The sequence below is a fragment of the Neopelma chrysocephalum genome, unplaced genomic scaffold, assembly GCF_003984885.1.
Source record: "Neopelma chrysocephalum unplaced genomic scaffold, ASM398488v2 Primary Assembly neopelma1_42b, whole genome shotgun sequence".
Lineage (NCBI taxonomy): Eukaryota > Metazoa > Chordata > Aves > Passeriformes > Pipridae > Neopelma > Neopelma chrysocephalum.
The window spans coordinates 5,112,897-5,138,207 of NW_020897701.1; the positions used below are offsets into that span (position 1 = coordinate 5,112,897).

Genomic DNA, 25,311 nt, shown 5'->3' on the forward strand with positions numbered 1-25,311 from the left:
ATTTGTAGGTTGAGTATACACATTTAATTCCAATAATGTCATACACATTAGCAATGCTATCAGCCCTCTGCTGAAAAGAAAAAAGATGATGCTATAAGCTGCTCATTCAGAGAGTGGGAAAATTCTTGTGCAGGATAACCACAGTGAGTCAAATTCAGAGACCACATTTAAAAAGATATAACTGCTTATCCACCTGGAATGTGTCACAGAGCCTAACGTGAGCAAAGAGGTCTCTCTGGAGATCTGAATTTCCCCCCCCCCCCAAAGAGGCCTATACGATTACTCACGTGTAACTTACACTTCCTTAAACATGACATCTGAAATTGGTTCACCCAGTTTAAGCTGATCCTACTTACATAATAAGGGATCAGAAGTGAGCAACACAACACACAAAACTTTCAGCAGTTCCAGTATTAAATGAGGACTCCCTCCAACGTGATGCTTCAAGTGTTTATGTATTATGGCTCCTTACCATGACAGGTTTTCCTATCAGGCAGCAGAACAAAACCTCTCGGGCAGGTGCAGTAATAGGAACCAGGGATGTTCACACAGCCCAAAGTACAGCCATGATTCCAAAAGCCGCATTCATTAATATCTGCCAAAAGAAACACTTTTTGCATCCGAATAACATCAACCTGTGTCAGGGAGTAGATTAATAAAACAAAGAAACACTCTGCAAGAAGTACCTCTTTTTTTGCATGCATTTTACAAAAATATGTTTTTCCTAATATATTACAAAAGAGCAAGTTTGCAGACCTCATTCAAATCAGCATTAAAAAACTTCTAGCAAAACTTACTCAGGCTGCATGTGTCCGACATAGGTGCCTAAAGAACTTTCGAAAGTTCTGCCTTTCTGTACAGATTTTAATGCCATTTAAATCCTATATGCATCAAAAAAAATTACATTAGACACCTTCTTCAGACAAAAATTCTTTTAAAAAGTTGGGCTTAAACATGACTTAAGTAGAAATCTCAAAACACAGAAATGTATTAGAAGTCAAAATTCAGAAAGCAATCCTGGTGAATTTCCTGAGAATTGGAATGCTGCTGCTCAGGCAGGTTTGTAAATACTGTAAGCAAGGAATTTTGATGCCTTTACATCTTATAAAATTGGTCATGTAGTGAAAAAGATGCTTCCAAAAGTATTGTCTATTATCAATAGTAATTTTTAATAATACAATCCAGATTAAAACAATTAGAAGCATGTTAAGAATTTCTGTCCTTTTTGAAAGTGGTAATATTCTTGTTGCAGGATTGCTTAATGTTTCACCTTTGGTGATATATCTGTTTTCATTTTTATTTAAAAATTAAATTAGCGTACAGAAGCATGTCTACTTATCTGAAGCTGCTTTACCTACTCAGGCTAAGATCAAAATTTCTCAAAAGAATGGCACCTGTGACACATTCATAAGTCTCTTTTTAGACTATTTCACAACCTGGAAGGACACAAAACTTAAATGGTGCAACTGGAATTTTTAAAATCTTGTTGTATTTTTTCATACTCAATAAGTAAAAGAACAGAAGAATTTTCTTTCATCTGATGGAATAAAGCTGATGAGAGATTCACATATTACCTTCACAAAACTGTTTATTTCTACTTAAAATAAAGCCAGTAGGACATTTACACCGATGAGTCCTTGAGTCTGGCCTGCAGATTCTTCTTCTGCATTTTTCTTTATTCAAATCACAGGTTCCTTTTTCTGAAAGAATAAATAGAGTGTAAGCATAATGGAGTTCTTACCATATCTAACTTCAAGTAGAACGATGATCACGGATGTATTTTCTTCTCAACATCTGCTTACTCAACCTGAGGAAGTTCTTATCAACAAAAAAAAACTTCTATTATTTTCTATTGCTAAAATCGGGCCAAAAAAATCACTGTGAAAATGAAAGTCCTTGGAAGACTAAGAGCAGGTCTGCGCAAATGATTATTTCCAGCTCTACATCAGCACAAGCAGATCTAGAGAGAGCCTGAAGTAAGGGATGGTTTGGTTTGGGTGCATACCTATAGTGACTATGAAAGGGAAAACTGTGTAGCAGGTTTCATATGCCATCAGACCTGCACAGTAGTATATATTGCTCCATAAAACACTCAGAAATAAGAGAATGACAGAGAGAGCACACATGCAAAAAAAAAAAAAGAGAGAGAGGAGAGAGATTTTTAAAAGACAGATAGCATATGAAAACTGAGAATTATTGCCACATTATTACTCACATTATTTAACAAAAAGAAAAGCTGGACAGATCATAATGACCACATGTTTCATTTGGACAAAAAGTAGTAGCACAGTCTAGAGAATCTTTGTACTGGAATGGATCTGTGAGAAATACAAGTGTTATAAATGCTGAACTCAGATTTAAAACTCAGAATCTTTCTGATTTCCAAGAAGATATTCTCCAAGCTTCTTCAAAGAAAGCAGAAAAAAGTGCCCAGCAGATCCCCATAAGCCCTCCTACTTCTGCTTCACAGAAAAAGCTGCTCAAGTATTCTTTGTCATGGGAAGGAAGTGTACTGAATATCATTAATCTGTTAGAAAAGATACTTTAAAGAATTCCAGAGGCAGTCTTTGAGATTTTGAGGCAATTAAGATATTTTATTAGCCATTAATAAAAGTGTGATGCTGCCGTACCAAAGTTGTTCAGTGGGGTTACAGCAAACCCATAGCTGAATTAATGCTCTTCTCTGTACTTATGGGTGCTGACCAATCCAGGGAAATCGTTTGAAAGAGAAAGGGAAGAAGCTACATGAGGAATTTCAGTAGCAAAGTAAATAATTCAAATTGCAGTAAAAAAATCAAATCGTCTCACTTGCACACTTCTCATTAGTTCCCTTTTCATCTGAAGGAATGCACTAGTTATCTGCTTTAAAGAAGGCTTGATAATTCACAGCAGACGCTACACTGCAACATACATTTTCTTAGCTTGTACAGAGCATCCAATTAGTCTAGGTATGCTTTTATCTCCAGGTTTCTCTGTTCTAAGATCAGCTATAAATCTCATTTGAACTCCAGGCTCATTAGTCCTCCTTTCATCCCCGTTCTTGTGCTGGATAAGCCAAGTAACATCCATGCAAAGTCCAAAAAGTTCATCTGGATTCAGCCTGTTAAGTTTCTTTCTACTCCATCACTTCCCAGACATTTTTACAAGAAGTTATTCAGAATTTAAAGAAAGGCCTACTGTTGACAACACTTACTATCATACAAAATTTACTGAACATTGGAAATATAGGGGTATATACTGCAAGGCATTTGAAAATATATATATTATATTATATATACATATCTGTGTGTGGTTTATATGTAAATAAAAGTGGGGAAAGCCTTTTTGCAGTGGAAAGATAAACACCAGAGCGCAGAATGCTCTGGCGGAAGAAGTGGAGTTAATCTTTTGAGAGAAGAATAGAAGCTAAGTGCCCACAGTCAATGAAAATTTTCAATGAAATTATGCTGCATATTCTTGTGGAGAGGACACATAACAAAACTGACAGTCCCTGAAGTTCAAGAGACTACCTTTCTTGGTCATGGTCTCTTCCTCTCTGTCTTCCTGCATAGGTAAACATTGTGACAGACACCCAAGGAGACCTCATAAGACCTTCTGAATCTCAGTGTAACAACCCTGTGATGAGTGGAGATACTGCTGTCTGCACCACAAACATGTCCTGCCCTAGTTACTCTGTATGAGAGCACCAGATGTGTCAGTTAAAGAAAGTGCTTCTCTTTGCCAGGATGACCATTTTCCTCAAAGTAAGCACACAACAGATATTGTCTCTGAATTGATGCTCCCTGTCCTTACAAGTGTAAACGTGATTTCCAGGAACACTTTATCTTCTGCATCTCAACAGCTCTTTGCACTGAAAACAAAGCATTTGAAAGGGAAAATTCCTTTGAAGTTTTGATTTTTCCACTCAGATCAGTCTTCAAAATGGGAGATGGCATGGTACCATATGAAGCTGTTGGCTGGCATGCAAAAAGACAAAGCCTGTTTTATAGTAGATATTTAAAAATACTTCAAGAGAGATATTTACAGTTTCATTTTCATTACAAACAAAAATGAACACTACATTCTCCTCATGTCTTTGTATCACTTAAGCCTCTGGGAACCCCTTGGAACCCCTGGACATCTTCCCTTGGGAGTTCTGCAACCATTGCTCAACAAAGAAATGCCTCTATGCCTTTTTCCCATCTTTCTTATCCAAGCAAAACTGGTGACAAAAGCTATTCCATTGAAGTAAGAATGCTCTGTCTGCTTTCCAGAGAGCAGAGAACAAGACATTATTTCCCCTGGACATCCCCCACTTCCTACTGTCTCAGCAGGAATCTTCAAGGGAGGTGAGCTCTTGATAGTCAATTACCTTCATTTTTGGATCCACAGCGAAAGGCAGCAAGATGACCAACTCATATTGGAATTGATATCAATTAAAGAGACTTGAGGCTCTTATTCCATAGCTATTATAGCAACTTCAAGTCTTTCTAAGACAGACTGACTCTTAATTGAGCTATTTCACAGCAAAGGTGAGACACCCACAGTATCACTTGTAGGACATACTGCATGCTTAAAATCCTTCAATGCCATAATAATCAGAGGTGTTTAAATGCATATTAGATTAAAACTTCCAGAATTAAGCAGACATTTGATAAAGATTATGTAGATGGAGGATTAAAAAGCTGTATGCTTTGTGCATTTAGCAGGACAGTATAAAAATATCTTTGTGTAAACAGAAGGATGAGAAGGAAAAAGCCACATTTATCTGCATATGTATTTAGAATAATGAAATGAGTGGTTCATGTTTGGTGCATCTCTAGCCTGATACTCACCTGGATTTACACATACCAAGTGGAACTGTGGATCACTGAAGTTAAAGGAAACTTTTTCCTTTACTTCACTGAAGCATGGAATTTTGCCAAAGAAAATCATTACTGTAGAGAATCAGAGTGCATGGCATAATTATTCTCACACATACAAACTGTACCATTTCATTTTGCTTACCCAAATCCTGAGAATCAGTTCTTGCACCTGGCTGTTTAAAAGGATGTACTATTTTTATCTCCACTGGTGGAAAAAATGATGGCTTCAGGCTAATTGTGACTACAACTTTTCCAGTATATTTGTTGGCTCTCCATATCATGCCAGATTTCAACTCTGAGTAGTACAGGTGCTCAGCGAAGAGAGACATACCAAGCAATTGATGTCTATAACAAGAGAAGATAACACAAAGTGGTACATTACTATATATTTACTCACTCAAACATTTTCTGAGCATCTAGTTCAGTCAAATTCACTGTAAATAACCTTTCTTTGTATTCTTATATATATATATGTAGTATTATCTTCTATATATGAGAATCAGATGAGGTGCAGAGACATTCCCAAAATAATGCAGCATTCATAATCCTGCAAATTTGCAAAAAATAAACACAAAATGGATAACCTGTATTTCTCACAGGTTTTATGAGCTATTGTTCAGGACTGACTCAATCGAAGAGAAAGTTTAGGTATCACCCCACTTCTGGTGAACCCAGCAACTAAAATAGACACTTGCTTTGTTGAAGGATGTAGGTCAGACAAGTTCCACCACTGCCCAATAGGTAGTGCCTGCTCTGACAATTCTGACTGTCCAAGGAAATTAGGGTGGAGATGGAGAAGTAAGAATAGGGTGCTCTGAAATCCATCTTCTGCTGCTTCTCCTATTGCAGGAATGTAGTTTCCATTCACTGGTCAGTTATAGCAGCTAGCAGGAACCACAAAAAGGCCCAGTTTTAAATAAGACAGAGAGCAGAAAAGATACTGAAAGAAGTAATTCTGTCTTCCGCTTTCCAGCACATAATCCAGGTGGAAAACTGAGAATCTATATCATCCAGGCTAAAGGAAAAGTGTTGATGCCCTAGTGAACAACAGCCAATTCAAGGGAGAAAGGGGAAGAGGATAAGGAAAAATCCAATGTGATTGCTGTCAATGTAGGGAGAAACCAGCTTTGTGTTCAGCATATGCAAATAGAGTGCTGCATGTTTAAATCAGCAGGCCAGCAAAACCACATATTTTTCTCATTCTGCTGTTGGCAACCCCTACTACACATGTGCCAACCCAGCCCTACCAACAGACGCCACAGTGATACAGGGTAACCTTTCCCGAGCGCCTCACTGAACACATGACCAGCACAGAGCACCTGTACCCCGGCACAGCGTGGAGGTTAAAAGCACACGATCTAACAGCCCCTTTAGCTGTGCTTAGCCCCGGCATGGGGGATCAGAGGGGGACAATTCTCCTGCACAGGACAGTTTCCAGCACATCTGCTGATGCTTGCTGGAGAGTCCTTGCACAGAGCTGAGCCTCCCCACCCAGCAGCTAAGGATGACAACAGACTCAGAAGAGGAAGAGAAAGACCTGATCTAGTTCAGTCTCTTGAGCACAGCTCAGACACCTGAGCTCACCCACTGTGACCTTGGATAAATCATTTAATCTCTCCTTTTGGCTCTTCTATCTGCAGAAAAAGGCCACTAATAAACACTCAGAGAGGATTTCTAAGGATTAAGTAGTTATCATTTGCTAAAAGCTTGGAAGATAGAGAGTACTGAGTGGCAGTGTTATCCTTACAACTGTGACTTTTTTCATTTTCCTATGATTAATTTTAGATTTATAGTTACATGTCATTTGCACTACACTTCATACTCCTCATGTTATGAACTGACACAATAAAAGGAAGAATGAGGAAGAGAACTTAACAGCACTCCTGAAATGAGTGTTTTATTTCTGACAAGCTGAGGAAAACTCACCGAACAGAACTTTTGAGCAAACGAACATCTCCGCCACCATAGTCACATGATCCAATATGGGAAATCTCTTTCCGGTGGTCATGTTGGATCCAGTAGAGCCTTGTGTCAACCAAATCTAGTGAGATGGCCTTTATTTTTAATGTGGTTCTTAAAACATTTATCGTATCACTTCCACTGAGGGACGCCTGCTGTATGCTGGAAACTGTACCATCTGAAGACCAAAATAACAGCCTGCAGGCAAGAAAGGCATGTTAAGAAAACAAAATACAAACCCACAAAACTTACATTTGCACAACCACATCACTCCTACACACTCCTTGTTTAGTTGCTCCTGTGTACAAAATTTCTCAGTGTGGTACTAGAACTACTAGTACTACTAGAGATACTAGAATTCTCTCATGTAGGTCAAGCAGGAATCAGCCCAGCTTAACCACTATTGTCTGTCTCTCTGCTTTGTTCAGCCATGCAGTCAGACAGGGAAACTGGAATAACCTCTCAAGTCTATGGGAAACACCTACAAACTTGAGGAGAGGGAGGTCTGTGAGGCAGATTTGCATTGCCCTCTGCCCCAGGGGAGGAATCCACCTCTGGAATTTCTAGTTGAACACACCACTTAAGTACTTAACTTAAAAACAATTTCTATTGTTCTCGTTTCTATCTTCCTGCTGGTTATAGCAGCCAGACTACGCTGCTATTAAATTTTAACACAGTCAAAATACAGCTCCAATACTCAAACCAGTTATGCACTGAAGCTAATTGTATGTCAAGATATTCATAGATCAGAACTCAGATTTACTGATGTGATTAAGGGTAACAGTGGTTCTTCCAAAATAGCAACTTATCCCTAATTCATGTGTATTTTATTTCTTAATTTTTGGGTTTAGATTCTTTCCTTGGGTTTCTTGTGGACAAAAATTCCGAGAAACATCGTTTTGACCTATCATCATAAAATTGCAGGATTTATATGTACAAAACAATGTAGCATAAAACCACGTTTACTGTGTTTATGTTTATAATTTTTTTAAGGGTCCCAAATGTGTTAGATCTGGCAAAGGACTATACTAAACCAGTAGAAAGAATCAGCCTCTGCCTCACAGCTTTTTCTCACTGTTACATAGTCTATAGTGATGACAGGTATTAGTGTATAAGTGAAAACACGTTTCCAGAAGGTCAGCCCAATTTTATTCTGCCATTTTTAAATAGTTTATTAATATTTACTTGCATTTCTCTAGCACCTGTTATTTAAGAAATGTCGCTACTCTGAAAGTTTGGACAAATGTGAGGATTCACTTTTTACAGATAAGGAAACTAAGAAACAAAGGAAGTTACAGTCTCTGTGCACAGCTTTTGCAAATCAGTGTAGGAATAGGATATGTTAAGAACAAATAGAAAGACAGAAGAAAAATTAAGATTAGAAAACAGCTTGAGTAATTACCTTTATTGTATTTGCCTTTATTGTATTTGCCGTCTTTAGACTTAATCCTTATTTTTTGGTATTTCTAAACACCATTAAAAATGTAAAACAATCTATAGCAATAATTATATTATTGCTCCTTAAAAAAAATCTTATCACTGGTAATAGCCAGACACATATTCTAAGAAAAACTCTGTTATTAGTGTATCACATCAACCTTCATTACTTGAGAGTTGCACATGTTTGAAGAAAGACATTGCTAATGTCAGATTTAGTCCACGTTTAGGCCTGTGCATGTAAACATACTGGGGGTTTTCTTTTACTTCACAATAAAAATGGAGCCCTCAATAGTTTTCATACAAGCAAATTGCCATAGGGCATAAAAATGATGTTAGATTTCTTGGACTCTACTTTCTTTACAGTTTGTTAATGTCTTAGTGGCCTCCCTGTTAGCATACGGGTACAACTTTTATGCACAGTGAATCACACCTAGGTGAATATCCACACTTGAGTCTCCCCAAACTTTCACAATACGTTCAGCAAATACATCCCTACAATGCCATTTGTAACGTGTTTCAATGGCATTTGAGAGTGGGTGTGAGGACTTGTGAATATTTCCAAGATAGATAAATGCTACAATGAAAAGTAAATCAGGAAAAAAAATACACAGGCTGATGTCCAGGCCTTAAATCCCACTCAAATGGCAAGACTCTGAAGAATATTAGCAATGCTATCACCATGGGCACATGCCTGAAGGGCTGTGATATTGGCATCATGGAGATATGGTAGGATGGTTCCTATGACTGGAGTGTTGGAATGTAAGGATACAGGATCTTTAGGAAGGACAGACAGGGGAGACTGACTTTGTGTCAGTGACCAGCTGGAGTGCATGGAGCTCAAATTGGGGATGGATGAGGAGCCAGTGCAGAGTTTATGGGTCAGGATTAAAAGGCGTAGAGGGTCAGGTTACATTATAGCTACAAGCTACCTGACTGGGAAGACTGAGTGGATGTGGTCCTCTATAGGCAAATAGGAGCAGCCTCACATTCACAAGCCCCAGTCCTCACGAGGGACTTCAGCCACCCTGATATCTGTTGGAGGGACAACACAGCAGGGCATAAGCAATCAAGGAGGTTCCTGGAATATATTGATGATAACTTCCTACTCCAAGGGATAGAGGAGGAGGAAGAGTGTTCTATGTCATCTACCTGGATTTGTGCAAAGCATTTGACACTATCCAGCACGACATCCTTCTCTCTAAACTGGAGAGACGTGGATTTAACAGATGGAACACTCAGTTGATAAGGAATTGGCTGAATGGTTGCACTCAGAGAGCTGTAGTCAATAGCTCAATGTCCAAGTGGAGACCAGTGGCAAGTGGCGTTTCTCAGGGATTGGTATTGGGACCGTCTTTGTTGGTGTAATGGACAGTGGGATTGAGTGCACCCTCGGATAATTTGCCGACAACAAACAGCAAGCTGTGTGGTGCAGTCAACACGCTGTAGGGAATGGATACCATCCAGAGGGACCTTGACAGTCTTGAGAGGTGGGCTTGTGTGAACCTGATGAAGTTCAACAAGGCCAAGTGCGAGGTCTTACACCTGGGTCAGGGCAATCCCAAGCACAAATACAGTCTGGGCAGAGAGTGGGTAGAGAGCAGCCCTGAGGAGAAGGACTTGGTATGTTGGTGAATAAGAAGCTCGACGAGACTCAGCAATGTACACTTAGAGCCCTGAAAGCCAACCATGTCCTTGGTTGCATGAAAAGAAGTGTGACCAGGTGGTCGAGGGACATGATTCTCCCCTTCTGCTCTTTTGAGACTCCACCTAAGAACATAGACCTGTTGGACTGATCCCAGAGGAGGGCCACAGAGATGATCAGAGGGATGATCAGAGATCTCTTATGAAGAAAGGCTAAGAGATTTCGGGTTGTTCAGCCTGGAAAAGAGAAGGCTCAAGGGAAACCTTATAGCATCCTTCCAGTAGCTAAAGGAGGCTTACAGGAAAGATGGAGAGGGACTTTTTGCAAGCACATGTTGTGACAGGACAAGGAAGAATGGCTTTAAACTGAAAGAGGGTGGGTTTAGATTGAATATTAGGAAGAAATTCTATATTGAGAGGGTGGTGAGACACCGGAACACGTTGTCCAGAGAAGCTGTGGATGCTCATCCCTGGAAGTGTTCCAAGACCAGATTGTATGGGACTTGGAGTGACCTGGTCTAGTGAAGGGTTTCCCTGTCCATGGCAGAGCGGTTGAACTATATGATCTTTTTGTCCCCTTACAATCCATTTCTGTGATTCCATGAAACTGCAATCATAGTACCTTGCATATTTGGAGTCCATTTCAATGAAATTACTAATCCATTTAAAATTACCTTTGTTCAGCATCAATGATAATCCTTGTGGGATGACCAACATTTCTTAGAAGAACTCGGCGTTTCTTCCCATTTATGTCTGTCACTTCTATTGTTCCTTTCTGTCTATTGGCCCAGAGAATGTCTTGATTTACCCAGTCAATAGCAAATCCTGAAATGCCTTTGTCTATGTAGCATAGTCTCTGCAAACAATAACAAAAAAAAAGAGTTGACAAGAGGTATCCTGATGACTACTCCAAACTTGGCTTTCATTATAGGGAATAAAATGCCAGACTGAAACTTTCTATTTCATTCCTTTGCTTGCTTCATTTTCTTTCAGACCTGTAGCTATTTCTTATTCTTTCATCACTTTCATTTGGTCTTTGAACTTACACATACCCCCTATTAACAGAGAGACACCCTGCAAAAGGAGAAACTGTTCTAAAAGGAGAAACTGTTCTGTCCAAGAAATACACTGGAGTAATCTTTTCGCTACAACTTTTTGCATTTCACACACTGTGAAGCACCCAGACCTGTACTGTTACATATGGAAGACTTCCTAACACACTGTTGCTGGTCTCTGATCCTTAAAAGTCAGTGAAAATACATCAATGAAGATTCCTCATGAGTACATGAACACAGGCAATCTCTCTCAAACAAAAGAAGGCCTTTACACCATTAAAGTTCAGCCACAACAGCCTGTCTGCCCTTCTTAATCAGATGCAATGAACTGCACAGTTTTTTCTGAACAAAGGATGAAGTGCCAAAAGAAGCATTTATGCAACCATAGAAACCAATGAAAGGTTTGAGAAAAAAATGAGTAGGAATTGAAGCACATTCTTCTCATAGCATTTGTGTCAGCTTTTGTTACAATAATCTGGAGGACAAAGTTCCATAATGCCGGAGATTAATTTAAAACTGATAGAAACATTAATGTCTACAAAGCCTTAATTTGTCTGAATTTTCTTTCCTTCATTTTTAAACTCTCCTTCACTTGATCCACAGAAAATACTGAATGTACTAAATGTGAATGCCAGTAAAACAGCCTAGACTCAGGATCAGAACTATTACAACAGCAAAAATAAAGTGCTAATCAATGAACAGTAAAGGCAGAATTGTACCTAAAGAGCAGGTGGTTTCCATAGAGGGTTTTACGCCCATTAACTTGGAGAATTCCAGAGAACTGAGTACTCTACCTCTTGTTTTGTGCCGTTCAGGTGAATTCTTTGAAGTAGTCTCCTTTCAGAATCTACCCAATACACTTTCTCTTCTACATAATGAAAATCCATAAGTGTCGATGGACCAGTGTCAGCAACCAATCTTTCGTGATTGGTCCCTTCAGTGTCAATTCTAAAGATGGCATTTCCATGGCTAAAAAGTAGGTATGGTGCAGGGTCTGGTGTGGAGAAAACAAAAAGACACCAATTAATTGATAAGAATTGCATTTTTGCTGCATTAAGTTCTCATCAGTAATATACTAGTCAAAGAGAAACTTCAGGATCTACCTATCTCATATTTTAATAATAGCTTTCTAGGTGTATCACGGAGAACCAATAAGATATAAATGTAATGATCCTTTCATATGTAATATTGAAAATTAGGTAAAAAATCTGAGTTAGGAAACTGAGACTGCAATGGTTGTTACCACTAATCCCAAATCCTACATCCTAGTCAGAGGTCAGAACAATCATTGCATGCTTGCCAGCTGAGGTTGGAAGAGTTTTGTCAAGGATGTGTCTCCAAGTGGAAGACCACTTCAAATTATTGTGCTATAGCAAGAATTTATCACACAGAGATGGCCTGGAGTCTCACTTTAACTATTCAAAAAGGAAAATTAAAGATTCCAATACAGGGCAAAGGAAGAAGCTAAAGATTGTAGATGTCTCTTATGCTGCAGAGGGCTGAAGGAAAACAAAAGACTTGTACTTAAAACTCAACAGCATCAACTCCTTCCAGACAAAAGCTGTATTCATACTGAATGAAGGGTAACTTTAAATACATTAAAATAAAAGGTGCTCAAATTATGCCCCAAACTCTAGAAAACCAATTAAGGTTGAAAGTGATGATCAACTAGGATGGTCCCAATACCCTTGATGCATCCTTAAACCAGGTGATATGTATAGAAATACAATTAGTATGGCATAATGATTGGGGCTGCTGATTACATCACTCCAAGTTTTGTCAAATCCTTTGTTATTTTTAGGGTATCACCATAGAGCTTCATATCACCAAGACTGCCCTATCACCAGTTTTCTTGCACATAAATTTTTGAAAATTAAATTGGTTTTATTGACCAGGTTCATATATTTTTTAACTAAGTATCTTTACTGCTAGCATGAAACCCGATGCTTTAAACTCAACAAGTAACACTTTATAAATATTAGACAGATGCTCTGCTTTCATCATAGTTGCAAAGTTGTTTGACTCAACTCCTTTCAAAGCAGAGGATTGAGACCAAGTTTGATTTCTTCAAGTGAACAAAGTTCTGACAAGCACCCAAGATGTAATTTTCTTTTGTTCCCAGAGAGGAACCCAGTGAAGATGATCAGTACATTGTCTCTATACTAACAGAGTGGTTTGTATCTCAAGTTTAAAGCTATCACCCAATTATAGCAGCTGCTTCTAGGATTTAAATGACTCCCTTTTTTCTGCTGTTATTTGCACTGAGCAACCCCCTGTGACCATATTTGAATTATGAAGATTTGCTTCACATAAATGGTAAATGAACAGTTGTGGTAGTTTGGCCTAGACCTTCCTTGGTGACCAGCTTGTAACCAAGGAAGTGCCCAGATTTACCCGGTATTCTCTACGATTTTTACGTAAACTGGGGTATAAGAAGAAGGGAGGAAAGACCTTTGCTCTCTTTCCTTCCGGCGGCTTTGGAGGTGCAGATCTGTCTGCTGTTGAGTCTGTCGGCTTGGAGAGTGAGGCCTGGTAAGGCCTTGTCAACCTTGGGAGGCGGAGGCTGCCGGCAGTCGCTCCAGCGTGACTCTCCATTGTCCCAAGGAGAGTAGTAAGATATTCTTTGCTAATTCTTTTTAGTTGATAGACCTAGGGCTACTGATCGGGATAATATATACATATTATTTTGGTTTTTGTTCTTCCCTTCTCCTTTCCCTTTTTCCCTGTGAAATTGTATATATATATTTCAACTGTACATAACTGTAATATAAGTGTAAATATATTTATATATACTGCTTTGTCTCTCTCTCTTTTCGGTTCTTTTGGTTTTTTCCCCTCTTCTCCCTTGGTTTGGGGTGGGAGGGGGACTTCTTGTGTTAGGGTTTGGAGACTTGGCAGGGAGCCAGCTCCAAACCATAACAACAGTGAAGTGTAGCGAGGTTGATTTATCTAAGGAATTTGGCAGCTGCAGTGCCTGCATTTTTGCCAATTAGTTGATCAAGAGCATTTATACACTTTGGCTTTGTCCTTTACATTCTCTGAATTTCCTATCAGGTGACTATGAATGAGGGCTGTCAGTGGAACAGGAACTGAAACAAATTTTTTTTATTGCAGAGGCACCAGTCAGATTTGTGGTTTAATGATCAGGTAAACAATTGTGCACCAAAGAGCTTCCTATCTTTAAAACACAATGGTATTTCACTTGGTGCATCCCCCAGAAGGGTTTATACCTAGCATAAGGACTCCTTATCCATCACCATATTTCCATCAGTCACTTTCTACTGTTGCTATAAATATTAGTAATAACATGTTAAAAAGTTGAAGTCCTCCAATATGAAGGTAGGATTGTTCTTTGAAAGATACCTGTGCACAAATAGTGCAGTTAAGTAACATGTTTGTTTTCAGTTCAGAAGTGAAGAGTTCACAAAAGATCTGATTTTTAAAAATAAGAACATTCTATTTAAGGGACCAGAGATGTTTAGGCAGGACTATAAAAAATCCAGCTTGAGTTTTTGTGAGTCACATGTAGCTGATGATTATCAAGATTCTAGGGGTAGCTGAAGTAATTGTGTTGGTGGCAGTTCGGGAGCTATACGGAATATTTTTGGTTATGTTCATGGTCCCAAAGGCTACATGCATAGGGACTCAAGTCTATCTCCTACTTCTTGGGTCACAAAAGTGCCTTATCACATCCCATCTCTGCATTAGCAGGAGTACCAGGTAAATATTAGTCAAAAAAAGAAAACCTGAGATTCTGGATCAGAAGGGAGCTGTGGGATATCCCAGACATGAATCAAAGCCAAGCGTTTAGGAAACAAAAGTGGAGAGGTGAGAGGTGTACTCCAGAGCACTCCGATCTCATACTCTAGATGCAAATATAGCGTTAAACCAATCAGTAAAATCCAACTTGATTTTTTTCCCAGGGTATCATTAGTTGAGGGCAAAATGAAAGTTATTCAAAGGCCATAACTGTGAATATTTTTCACTTAGAAGAGCTAAAACCTGTTAAATTTAAATGCATCTTCCACATTTAAAAATCAATTTATTTTTAAATAGCTAAGGACAGAGCAAGGGAGAGAAATAACTCATAGTAGCACTCATGTTTTTTAAGACACTGCTGATGGATGAAACCAAAAATAAGGGCTTCCTGCTTACAGTTTCACAGCACTGTCCCTAAAACCTACACACACTGGAAAGACATCAACACCACTAGATTGAAAGAGGTTAAGGTAGCAAAATCTTTTGTACTGCCATGTCTTCCTGGAAGTAGTTAGAATGGGATAAGAGAATTTACAGTTCTGAGCACTCAGAGAAGGCTAAACAGGAAATAATTGTTTAGTTTTATTTGTTTCCATATTTTCATATTTTCATTCATCTTTTCACTACTATACTTTCCATTCTTCACCATCACTCTTCTATGGCACCCACCTTTGGCCTTGCCACTTACCCACAGAGTAGAAGAGACAGGTTTTTTTATCAGTGAACCAGAGCACCCCAGTCGCTGTCCAGCAGGGACCAGCAGGCATGGTTCACTTTGAAAAATAAAGCTAACTAAATCTCTAAAGCTCTTTTTCAGTCATTAAAAAAGAAAGTGACCTTACCATTCACATAGCAAGACCGTTTGTCAATATCCAAAGAGTAGCCAGGCAAACAAGAGCAGATGTAGGATCCTGGAATATTGATACAGGTTTGGCCGCAGGTTCCCAAACCACCTTCAAGGCACTCATCAATATCTGAAACAGGCATTTAAAAAAGATCAGGAAAATTCAGCTTGGAAGAGCAGCCTGAGCAAGGAGAAAGAGTACCTTTGACATAGTTATCTAATAATAAATTGGTCACAAAATTTAATATCCCATCATTAAAACAGCAAGATGAGGATGGCTGTATTACTTCACGCACTGGTTTCTGAATTATTATTTTGTCCATTGTCATGCTCACAGTGATTCTGAAGGCTGTTGGGGTTTTTTGAGTTTTGTTTGCGTCTAGGGAAATTATCCTTCTCCCTTGTGTTTGGGCACTCTGGTCTCTAATTGCCCAAACACAAGGAACAGACTTGTCTTGATTTGTGTTATTATTTGCTATGCAAATGCTGCTCACAGCTGCTTCCATCAATCTTTATCCCTTTATCAACAATAATAATTTTGCCAACAAATTAACAGACTTTGCAAAACAGCAAAGCAGCAGACTGCCACAGCACTGAGTTCAATGTTGAACTCATTTTGGTTTGAGTCAAATCTCAAACCCACATACAAAACACTAAAACTCCCACTATATTCTGACAGCAACAAGCCCAAACCAAGGCAACAAGCAAACTAATTAGAAACTGGACTTTTAACAGGCAGATTAAACTAGAGCCTTCAGAAATTAAAAGATATTTGATGTATTTATGGTGTTTTATCAGGGTTGAGGCAGTAACTGTTAATTAAGTCCTAAATTAAGGAATTTATTTTTCAAAAAAAAATATTACTACTGAGGAACATTGTTTACAGTAAAGGGAAAAGAAATTAATCCCTTTGGCAGTACCATGGATAATTGTCCCACAAAATTGAGATAAATTTTAGTGCCTACTGAAAACAGATGCAGCTTTCCAAGGTACTTGACGACTGGCAGTACCATATGCTGGCGTATTTCTTGTATACTTTCTTCAACTGTTGTGAGGGTTGTTATAAGGAGCAGCTGCTTCCTTGCCCAAGTTCTATTAGATGTCAGTGGGTTTTGTTCTAGGTTTTATCAGCTGACTTTGCAAATGCAGGAATAAAAGAATCAATGAATTTTGTTATAACGAGACATTTGATTAAGTCCCTAAAGGACATAACCAAAACTAGGACTGTGAGTGTCATGTGAGAATTCTCTTAGTTTAAAGAAGGGCAGAAACGGCACCTTAACTACAAAGAACAGCAATTTAACCAACTCATCAAACTTCAAAAGAAACTTTCTCAGTAACTTAGGGAGAACTAACCAACTAGATCTCTGATATGCCATGGTTCTGGGTCCTGTATCCTTTAACTGCTTTAAGAAACTATATATAGCTGAAGTGTTAAGGGGTTTCTTCTCTATTGGGTATCAAAGTTGTTAAAAAATAATGTAAATACTTTACAGTCACCTAATGTGTCTGTACAGACTAGGGAAAGTTTCATATTGTTTTTAGAGTTTTCCCACAACTTTATGTTCCAAATAGCAGATGAACTAATTTGGCAATGCATGAAATGTAGTCAGAGCACATGCAACTGATTTCTCTTAAACGGATTACGAAGGTAAAGCAGAAATACTTTCAGCAATGTAATTCCACGAAGTACTCTAATTCTAACCCACAATTTTCTTCAAACAATCAGCTTTCAGGAGAATATTTTCCCTCATGTACTAGGATTGTACATTCCATTCTCCACAGCATTGAAGGAGTAACTCTTCCAAATCCCCTCTAGAAAGGTTTGACTGGCTTAAAAGTGTTAATGGGCTACAGAAACCACAAGCTCCAGGTCACCATTTTAAAACTAGATATTCCTAGCTAACATTGTCTGGATGGCATTAAAACTAAAGGCCTCTCTGATAGCCCATATGGGGGGCTTTGGTGACATCAGATCATTTTCCAGCTGCTGTCGGTGTTAGACACAGACTGGTTGTCTCTCTCTCGCTGAGCACTGGTTTTCAAACCACGTACCTGACTGATTGAGCCAGAGAGTTAACCTGATCTAGGCACCAGTGCTGCAGCAGGTGCAAGACTGTGTTAATAAAGGCTATAATGTAGTTTATGTTAGTCAAAATACTTTTATGACAATAGTAGCTTTTAAGTGAACTTGATGTTATTCCTCTGTGGAAAATCACAAGTATGGGTGACAAAGGCAACTGTGTAGATGTAAGATTGCTAAAGAGAGAAGTTGTTTGATTAAGCTATGTGAAACACTGCTGAGCAATTATTCAATCACAATAAAGAGCACATTAAATAAGAATAAAAAAAGATAGGCCTGACCTACAGATTGTACATGGAACTGCTTTCTCTGGATAGAAAGCTGACCTCTTACCGTGTTAGTGGGCACGAAAATTCAAATCAAAACACCTATAAACACAGGAAAAAATACTGACTGTGGGGGAAAAAAATTACTTCTGTAAATGGCAGTGGTCAGATCATATTGGCATGCTGTTTGTATTTCTCAGATATAGGTTGTTAAAGGAACCCAAAAAATTAGAAGGTGTATATAACAAGGATAAAAAGCCTGATTTGAATGTATGGAAAAGTGCTTTTCTGTGAGACACTTAAAGAGCTCAAAATGCTTAGAATATCAGAAAGAAATTTGGAAGAAGATTGATCACCATAAATAAATACCATTACAAAGAAAAAGTAGCATATTTTCTAAAAGATACTCTAATCAGGAACCATTAAACAATGACTGATGGCTCAGAACTGGAGCCAGGGAATTCAAATTCAGACATTAAATTCAAAATTTAACAGGAAGTGAATTCACTAAGGGAACTAGCTACCCAGAAAAACCCTGAAGGCATGGAAAACATCACAGGATATTCTAAAGTCAGGATCAGACTGGGAAGACATGCTTTAACCAAGCACAGGTTACTGAGCTACATACCAAGGTAAGAGGAATATGACCTTTTATTTACAGGATGGATTTTCCAGCTTTATATGAGTGTACAAAACAGGAAAGAGCATGCTCATTGATCAGGCTACAAGAATTTACACTGTCTCCCCATAACTGATTTGAAGAGAAGATTTCAGGATTATTGACCTGTCCATTTTCATCATCACCAAAACTCACATAATCAAGCAAATCCCACACATACTGAAAAGCAAGTCATCCCAACAGCTGAAGAACGGCTATCATGGAAGAATAATAACTGCCCAATGAAAGGCCGGGGACACAGTGGCAGGTCAGCCACCGGAGAATGCCACTTCCAGTGGTAAACAGGAGGAACCAAGAGCCACAGTGCTATTGTGAAACACACAGCAGCACTGTGAATGTTTGGCTTTTATGGAATTAACAATAGAGGGGGATCCTATGCTTAACACACTCTCTTCTTTGCTTAAAGTACAAATAAACGAACAAAACCCAACCCAATCAACCAAAAACACGAACCCCAAAACAAATGAAAAAAAGAACCAAAACAAAGCTGTTTCTTAAGATTTAAGAGAACTCGATCACAAAACCATCCATCAGGTGTAACTAGCAGTGCTTTCATCTGCACTTTTAGTGCCAAAGGAAAGCATGGAGTTGCATCCTGCTGTAGCTGTTTTACGTGTCCTGGCAACCACATCCCCCAGTGGGAACTTTACCCTGTGAAAGAAATCGGCTTAGTGAACACAAAAGCTGTCTGCAGTGCCCTGACAGCCAGCCCTGAAAGAAAGAATGAGGTTCTGCTTAGTTCTCAAAGGCTTCTTTATGCAAAAAATGCCTTGAGAATCAGCAAAAACGATGAATCACGTCATCACGATGTTGGCAGCTCTCAATGACTTTGCATACAAATATACTACTTTATTGAGAGTCCTGAGAAAGGCTCTGGTTGCAGAAGGTTGAAGCATTAGTATGCCTGGCAGGGATACAGAGAAACCACAGTGAGCTAGAACTTGCATTTCATTATGGCCCCAAATACTTACATTATATACATATATATGTGCAGATACATCCACTCAAATAACTTCACACCAATTTAGTTCCTGTCAAGTTGGACTGGGGATTAATTCAATCCACTATATCTAGCACCACCATAATCTTTTCAACAAAGTTGAAAATGAAATTTCATCTGGGTGACAAAAAAAGCAGCCCACCCGTTTTATCTATTTTGTTTAAAGCATACAGCTCAAAGAACAGAAAATAGCTAGAAATGGAAAAAGATACTCCAGTAGACCACAATAAAATAGATGATGCATAGCTCAGTATCTTTTCTCTCCACTTTTAAATGAGGCTTAAAATACAACCTTATCACTCACAATTTTTGAGAGGAGAGCGGTGGTGAAATGCTCCCATATTATGGTAAGAAATACAATAAGGTTGTTATCAACTCCCAGACTCTTTCAGCCCAAAGCCACAGAGATGATCATATCACAGATATGACAGCAAGAGCAAGCTTATTATTTATCAAGTATAAAACAGAATCAAATTTAGAATTGAAATGGAATTTAGAAACCACTTGTAGATATCTCAAAGAGAAAGGGCAAAAAAGATCTCCAAGAACTACAATATCTTTTTTTTTTTTACTTTCTGGACTCTGATCTCAAGTGTTTGCTCACTAGAATAGAAAAAAAAATTGATGTTATCTTCAAAATAAAATCTATGTGTAAATTAGTAACTATAGTATGGACCTCTACTTCCCAGATCATGCAACTTTCAACAGACTATTATTGGTTTGCCTTTCAAAGACCAAGTTCATGAGGCATCCATCAAATGCTCTCATCCAGCTCCATTTGAAATCAGATTTCAAATTAGATACTAGAAAGTAATCAGTTTGTTTTTAAAGAGAATAACTGCTATTTTCCACTGAAGAAAACAATGAGTCTTGTAGTATTAGTTATTGGCCCTGGAGTCTGCCCCTTAGCCCTTTTCAGTATTAAGCATCATGTGATGTGTGATGCCATTTCTGTCCTTTCTTGTAACATATTTGCCTCTTTCCTATTTTAATCTGAGTTTTTACAGCTGAAGACAGTATTTTTCCACATTCAGCTGGATCCAATTCCCAGATAATTCAGTGTGAATCTTCTCATGAATTGGTCCCTGGTTTCAGCCCCATGCTCAAGAATTCCTGAATACTATTTGGTAAAAATACAAGCATCTTTCCCCAAGGCAGTATTATGTGAAGTGAGCTAGCTGGAAGACAACTACTGAAAACAAGGAAACAAACACGCCTTGACTGCAGCTCTTCTGAGACACAGAGGGAAACAGTGGCATCTTATCAGGTGTATCCCTGCCACAACAGGGGGAGAAAATCAGTTCCCCACTTCATTGGCTCTTACTGCTCCTTATGAGATGCTTGCAAAGAAAGGAGAGCTGTGAACTAATAAGGTTTTGGCATTTCATATTTCTCAGAATACAGCCAAGAAGTTTTAACAGCATGTCTTCAGAAGGCTGTATGGAGCAAAGTGAAGCCAGGATTTAGCTAATTAGGGTAATTTTAAAGATGTAAAACAAAGAGTAATAACTTAATATTACTCATCTCCAGTGCTCCATGGCAGGAGAGAGGTGAGCAGTAAGAAAGAAAAGAGGAAAGCTTGAGACACAGAAAGAAGTATCTGACCAAAAGAGCTGACCTAGATAGCTGCAGTTGTCACCTTCAATTGCAGGCTCTAGCTCTGTTGGAATGTGCAGCATGTTAGCCCTGAAGAAGTGACAAGGGCTGAGCAGTTAATGTCAAGATCTGGTAGAAATGTGCAGAGTTTAAGAATCTATGATCAGGCAAAACTTCAGTACTGTGGGTTTTGGTTTGCCTTCTTCCAAGACTTTTTTACAAGTTTTTTAAAAATAACTATCTTTCTTCACTTTTAAAACTTACATAGTGAGTATTTAATGTCAGCCCTGAAAACAAAGTACACCTCCAGTGTTGCAGTATCCAGAAGATAATATACTTACCTAGGGTAGCCCAAGACTAACAGGCGTTAGTATCTACTCTAAAGTTGATAATGCAAGGGACTGTTCTAGGGTCTTCTTCAGATAAACAGTGACATATGGAAAACTTTTTTGGTCTTGAGTAGGGAAAGCATCTATACAACATGACAGAATAAAAAATACTGTTGTTAAAGTGGTATTTCAGGAGGGCGCAGGCAACAGATTCCAACAGGTACAGGCCCATCCCCTGGTGTACCATGTATGCTTACATTGTCAAATATGTTGGAAATCAAAGCTCTCCTGGGACCAACTATGCACATGTTTTTTCTTTGTAGGCTCCTTTATAGGACAGACCATTTATCTTCAGCGGTAGAAGGTTCTATGTTTTTACTGGGGTCTAACCAGGTGAGTTATTTAAAGGTGACTGAGTCCCCAGTCCTGATATCAGCTTAAAATAAATTATTAATTCAAAATGGCAATGTCAAAAAAAGCAGAAATGCTTCCAATTCTACCATAACTTGTCAATAAATTGATGCATTCATTCACCAGACTAGTGTTGTTCTGACCTTGTGATCTCTTCTCCCATACTTTCTCTCCTGTAAACCTTGCTGTTGTAGGACACAGCCCCTCTGAAAAGTCTCTCCTCTCTTGACATACAAAGTCAGGATTCAAACAATCTCTCTTAAAATAACTGTATAAAATTGTGTGACATTTAGGGTTAGATTTCATTATACTTCCACAGGATGAGGAAGTCTTTGATCTTTGAATATCCAGAGAAATAAAAGGAACTAATTAAGAAGTCAGGTATTTAGCAATGTAAGAAGAGCACAGCCCAGACCTTTGTCTGTAGTGGCAGTGTGGAAAACAAATCTAGAAAAGCCTACACACTTTCTAGTAAGTCACCAGTAACGGAGAGCAGAGACCTCCTCAATTCAGGGTAGTCCTTATGGCTGGCAGGTTGCCACCAGAGTCACAGATGATTAAGAATATTTTACAATTGGTATATCTGTTACAGCTCACCCAGAACGGTCGCCAAGCCACGATTCAGCTTGCTGTCATTGTTCAGAGGTCAGTGATATGAGTCACATCTCCCACTCACCACTTTTATCCCCAGTATTACCTTCCAAGCCTGCCTCCAGCTTCCTCCCACTTGCTTTCACTGCACCCTCTGTCTCACATAGTTATTGAACCAGAATGTCATACGTCCAGTCTTCTGGTCAGAACACCAGTTGTGTATCCAGTACACAGAGGAAAGAGCCAGGGAAACCCCTTACACCAAAGCATCCTTCAGTCTTACATTTCATGTCAGAATTTCACCTTTGCTTAATCCCCTGTAATCCAGTGGTCTGTAATTGAAAAATTACCCTAACACATCTCATTTTTCACTTATTCTATATCATGGAATTGCTCAGAGTATGTCATAGCAACGTTAGCTTTTATGCAGAAGATTTCTTCTATTACTATTTCTTTGAGATTTTGCTGAGCTACTGGCCAATCTGTTTTGGTGCTTTACCTAGAGTCCTCCATTCATACTGCAGCTAATTTTCAACAGAAAAGACATGCAGGGCAGGTTATGTCTTCAGTAATGAAATAGCAATGTGCATCAATATGCAAAATATGTTCACTGAAATAAAAAAATATGTCTTTGCAGCACTTTGCATGTTAATATTTAGAGCCCCTTTTTGGCTTTAAACAATAGCCAAGCAATACCCTCCATCTCAGTAAGACTCTCCCATGATACCTGAGCTCTTAATTGGGCAATTCTGTAATGTAGAAGTCATAACTAATGAACATCCTAATTACCTTGTGGAAGCGAAGTACCTATTAGTAAATAGTATCATTTGTAGGAGAGGCTGTGTAAAGTGCAACAGCTGCTAAGGATATGGTATATACACTGCATATATTTCAGATTGAGGTTTCAGACAACCAGGTCTAGTCTGGCCCCATGGACTGAACAGCCATTAACAGCAGAGAGGGTAGATGCTCTTCTACAGGAACACCCCCTGGTTTAGGTTTGTCTAAAGGGAATCCAGTTTGTGTATCTGGAGTGCTTTTCAATATGAAGCAAGCATAGTAAGAGGTGGTAATATGGAGATCAATTTCAGAAGTATACTTCTTATTTGAATTGAAGCATCAGTGTGGAAGAACCCTAGGTGTGTTTGGCTCTGAGGTAAACCTTCAGTCAGGTTTATAATTTGTACATAAAAAATTTCTAACTCCTCCTCTCTCAATATGACAACATTTAACATGCATACTTCTATTTTCTGCTTACAAGATGGTATTTCTTGGCAGAATGCACAGAGGAGGCACCTGTTATTACATCACTAGAATCACGACAAGAACTGAGTCAGAGCCCAAGAGCCAAGAGAAGCCCAAGGAATCTAAGGCAAAAGCATTAAATCCAAGTATTATGTCTGTTTGCTTGAATCCTTACAGAGCATTTCCTTATCTCCTTACTGCAAAACCCACAACTTCATTGGCTCTGGATTTCTTTAAAAAATTGGACCTCAAGGTAGCAGGGGAGGGAGAAGGGTTCTGTCATTTTTTGTCTTGAACTTTGTAAAGAATAGGAACCTGGATTTTACATGCTCCAAATTGCTAGAGGTGATTATAGTAATATCAGTGTCATACATTTCACCCGGGCTTCAGTACTACAGTATCAAGCACATCTGCAATTCATGTATTGTATGAGACGTACTAATATGAACACATCTACATGCACCAATCAGCATAGAAAGAACAGTTTTTGAAGTTATCTAACCCACATCTAAGTGTATACTAATGCATAATCAATAAAATACTCTTTCTATATGCATATAGAAATAAAAAACCACATCTGTACACGAATTTTACATATATAGAAGCATGAATACATCCATGCATGTGTACTGAAACTACAGCGACACTAAAAGCTACAGCAAGGAGTTTTGTGCACTAGAGAACAGTTCAGATTTTTTAATGATCATATGAAAATGTATCCTGCTTTCTAATACTTAAACTGACAGACAAGTGCTGATTTCTGGAAAAAAAAAACGAGCTCTGTTCATTTTGAGAAGCAACAGATATGGAGAAGCTGATTTATCAGTTCTACCAGTACAACACACAAGCAATCTGTAAAAAAACTCTTTGAAAATTATAAAGCTAAATTAAGGGAATACAAATGCAGTTTTCTTTATCTGGGAATGTTCAGCAACTTACCTATACAAGCAGAGTTTTCAGGCTTTAATCTGTATCCATTAGGACAGTTCCAGTGCTGCAGAGCTGAGAGGCTGACAAAACCAATTTTGAAAACCACCGGCAAAAGAGCAACAAGGAAGGGAAACATAATCTTGAGGGTTTTTTTGAGCTGTCACTAGAGAAAAACTAACTTGTATTCAGTCATATCCAGGACAAGATGAACATGTGCAATCCCAAAAGATTTCTGCAATCTCCCACTTTACACTCAGACATTATCACAATTCCAAGTTTTATCTTTGCCTTGCTTTTCTTGTCACTTTAGACCTTACTGCGTCTGACTACAACCTTGAATAAATTCCTGGGAGATTTCTTCCCTGCACACATCAGGGCTTTTTTTCTCTGTCTCTTTCGTTTCTTTTTTTTTTCCTCTTTTGGAAGCCAAGTATGAAATGCCTGACCCTCCTGTCACAAATTTAACACAGCTTAAAAGCAATGCTCGCAAGGATCGTTGCAAATTTCCTTGCAACAAGCAAAGCTGCTGTTTAAGTCCTAAAAATTGGAAAACTCTTCACCACATCTCTCAGTGGAGTGCAGGCAGCGAGATCTCCAGGTACTGTCCTTCTCAGAAACGCAGTTGCTTTTTACATTCAA

General features: G+C 38.6%; 1 protein-coding gene across 2 annotated transcripts in view; it reads right to left on the bottom strand.

Moving 5' to 3' along the window:
- EGF (epidermal growth factor) overlaps positions 1–25,311 on the bottom strand; it is a 59,389-nt gene extending 34,078 nt beyond the window's left edge. For both annotated transcript variants that reach the window (XM_027677034.1, XM_027677036.1), the window contains exons 1-8: positions 24,682–25,311; positions 15,541–15,672; positions 11,734–11,933; positions 10,559–10,740; positions 6,771–7,001; positions 4,987–5,189; positions 1,575–1,700; positions 473–595 (exon numbers count right to left, since the gene is read on the bottom strand). In XM_027677034.1, the coding sequence (XP_027532835.1) occupies positions 473–595; positions 1,575–1,700; positions 4,987–5,189; positions 6,771–7,001; positions 10,559–10,740; positions 11,734–11,933; positions 15,541–15,672; positions 24,682–24,808 (1,324 nt within the window). In that variant the 5' untranslated portion in view covers positions 24,809–25,311. The remainder of the gene's footprint in view (positions 1–472; positions 596–1,574; positions 1,701–4,986; positions 5,190–6,770; positions 7,002–10,558; positions 10,741–11,733; positions 11,934–15,540; positions 15,673–24,681) is intronic.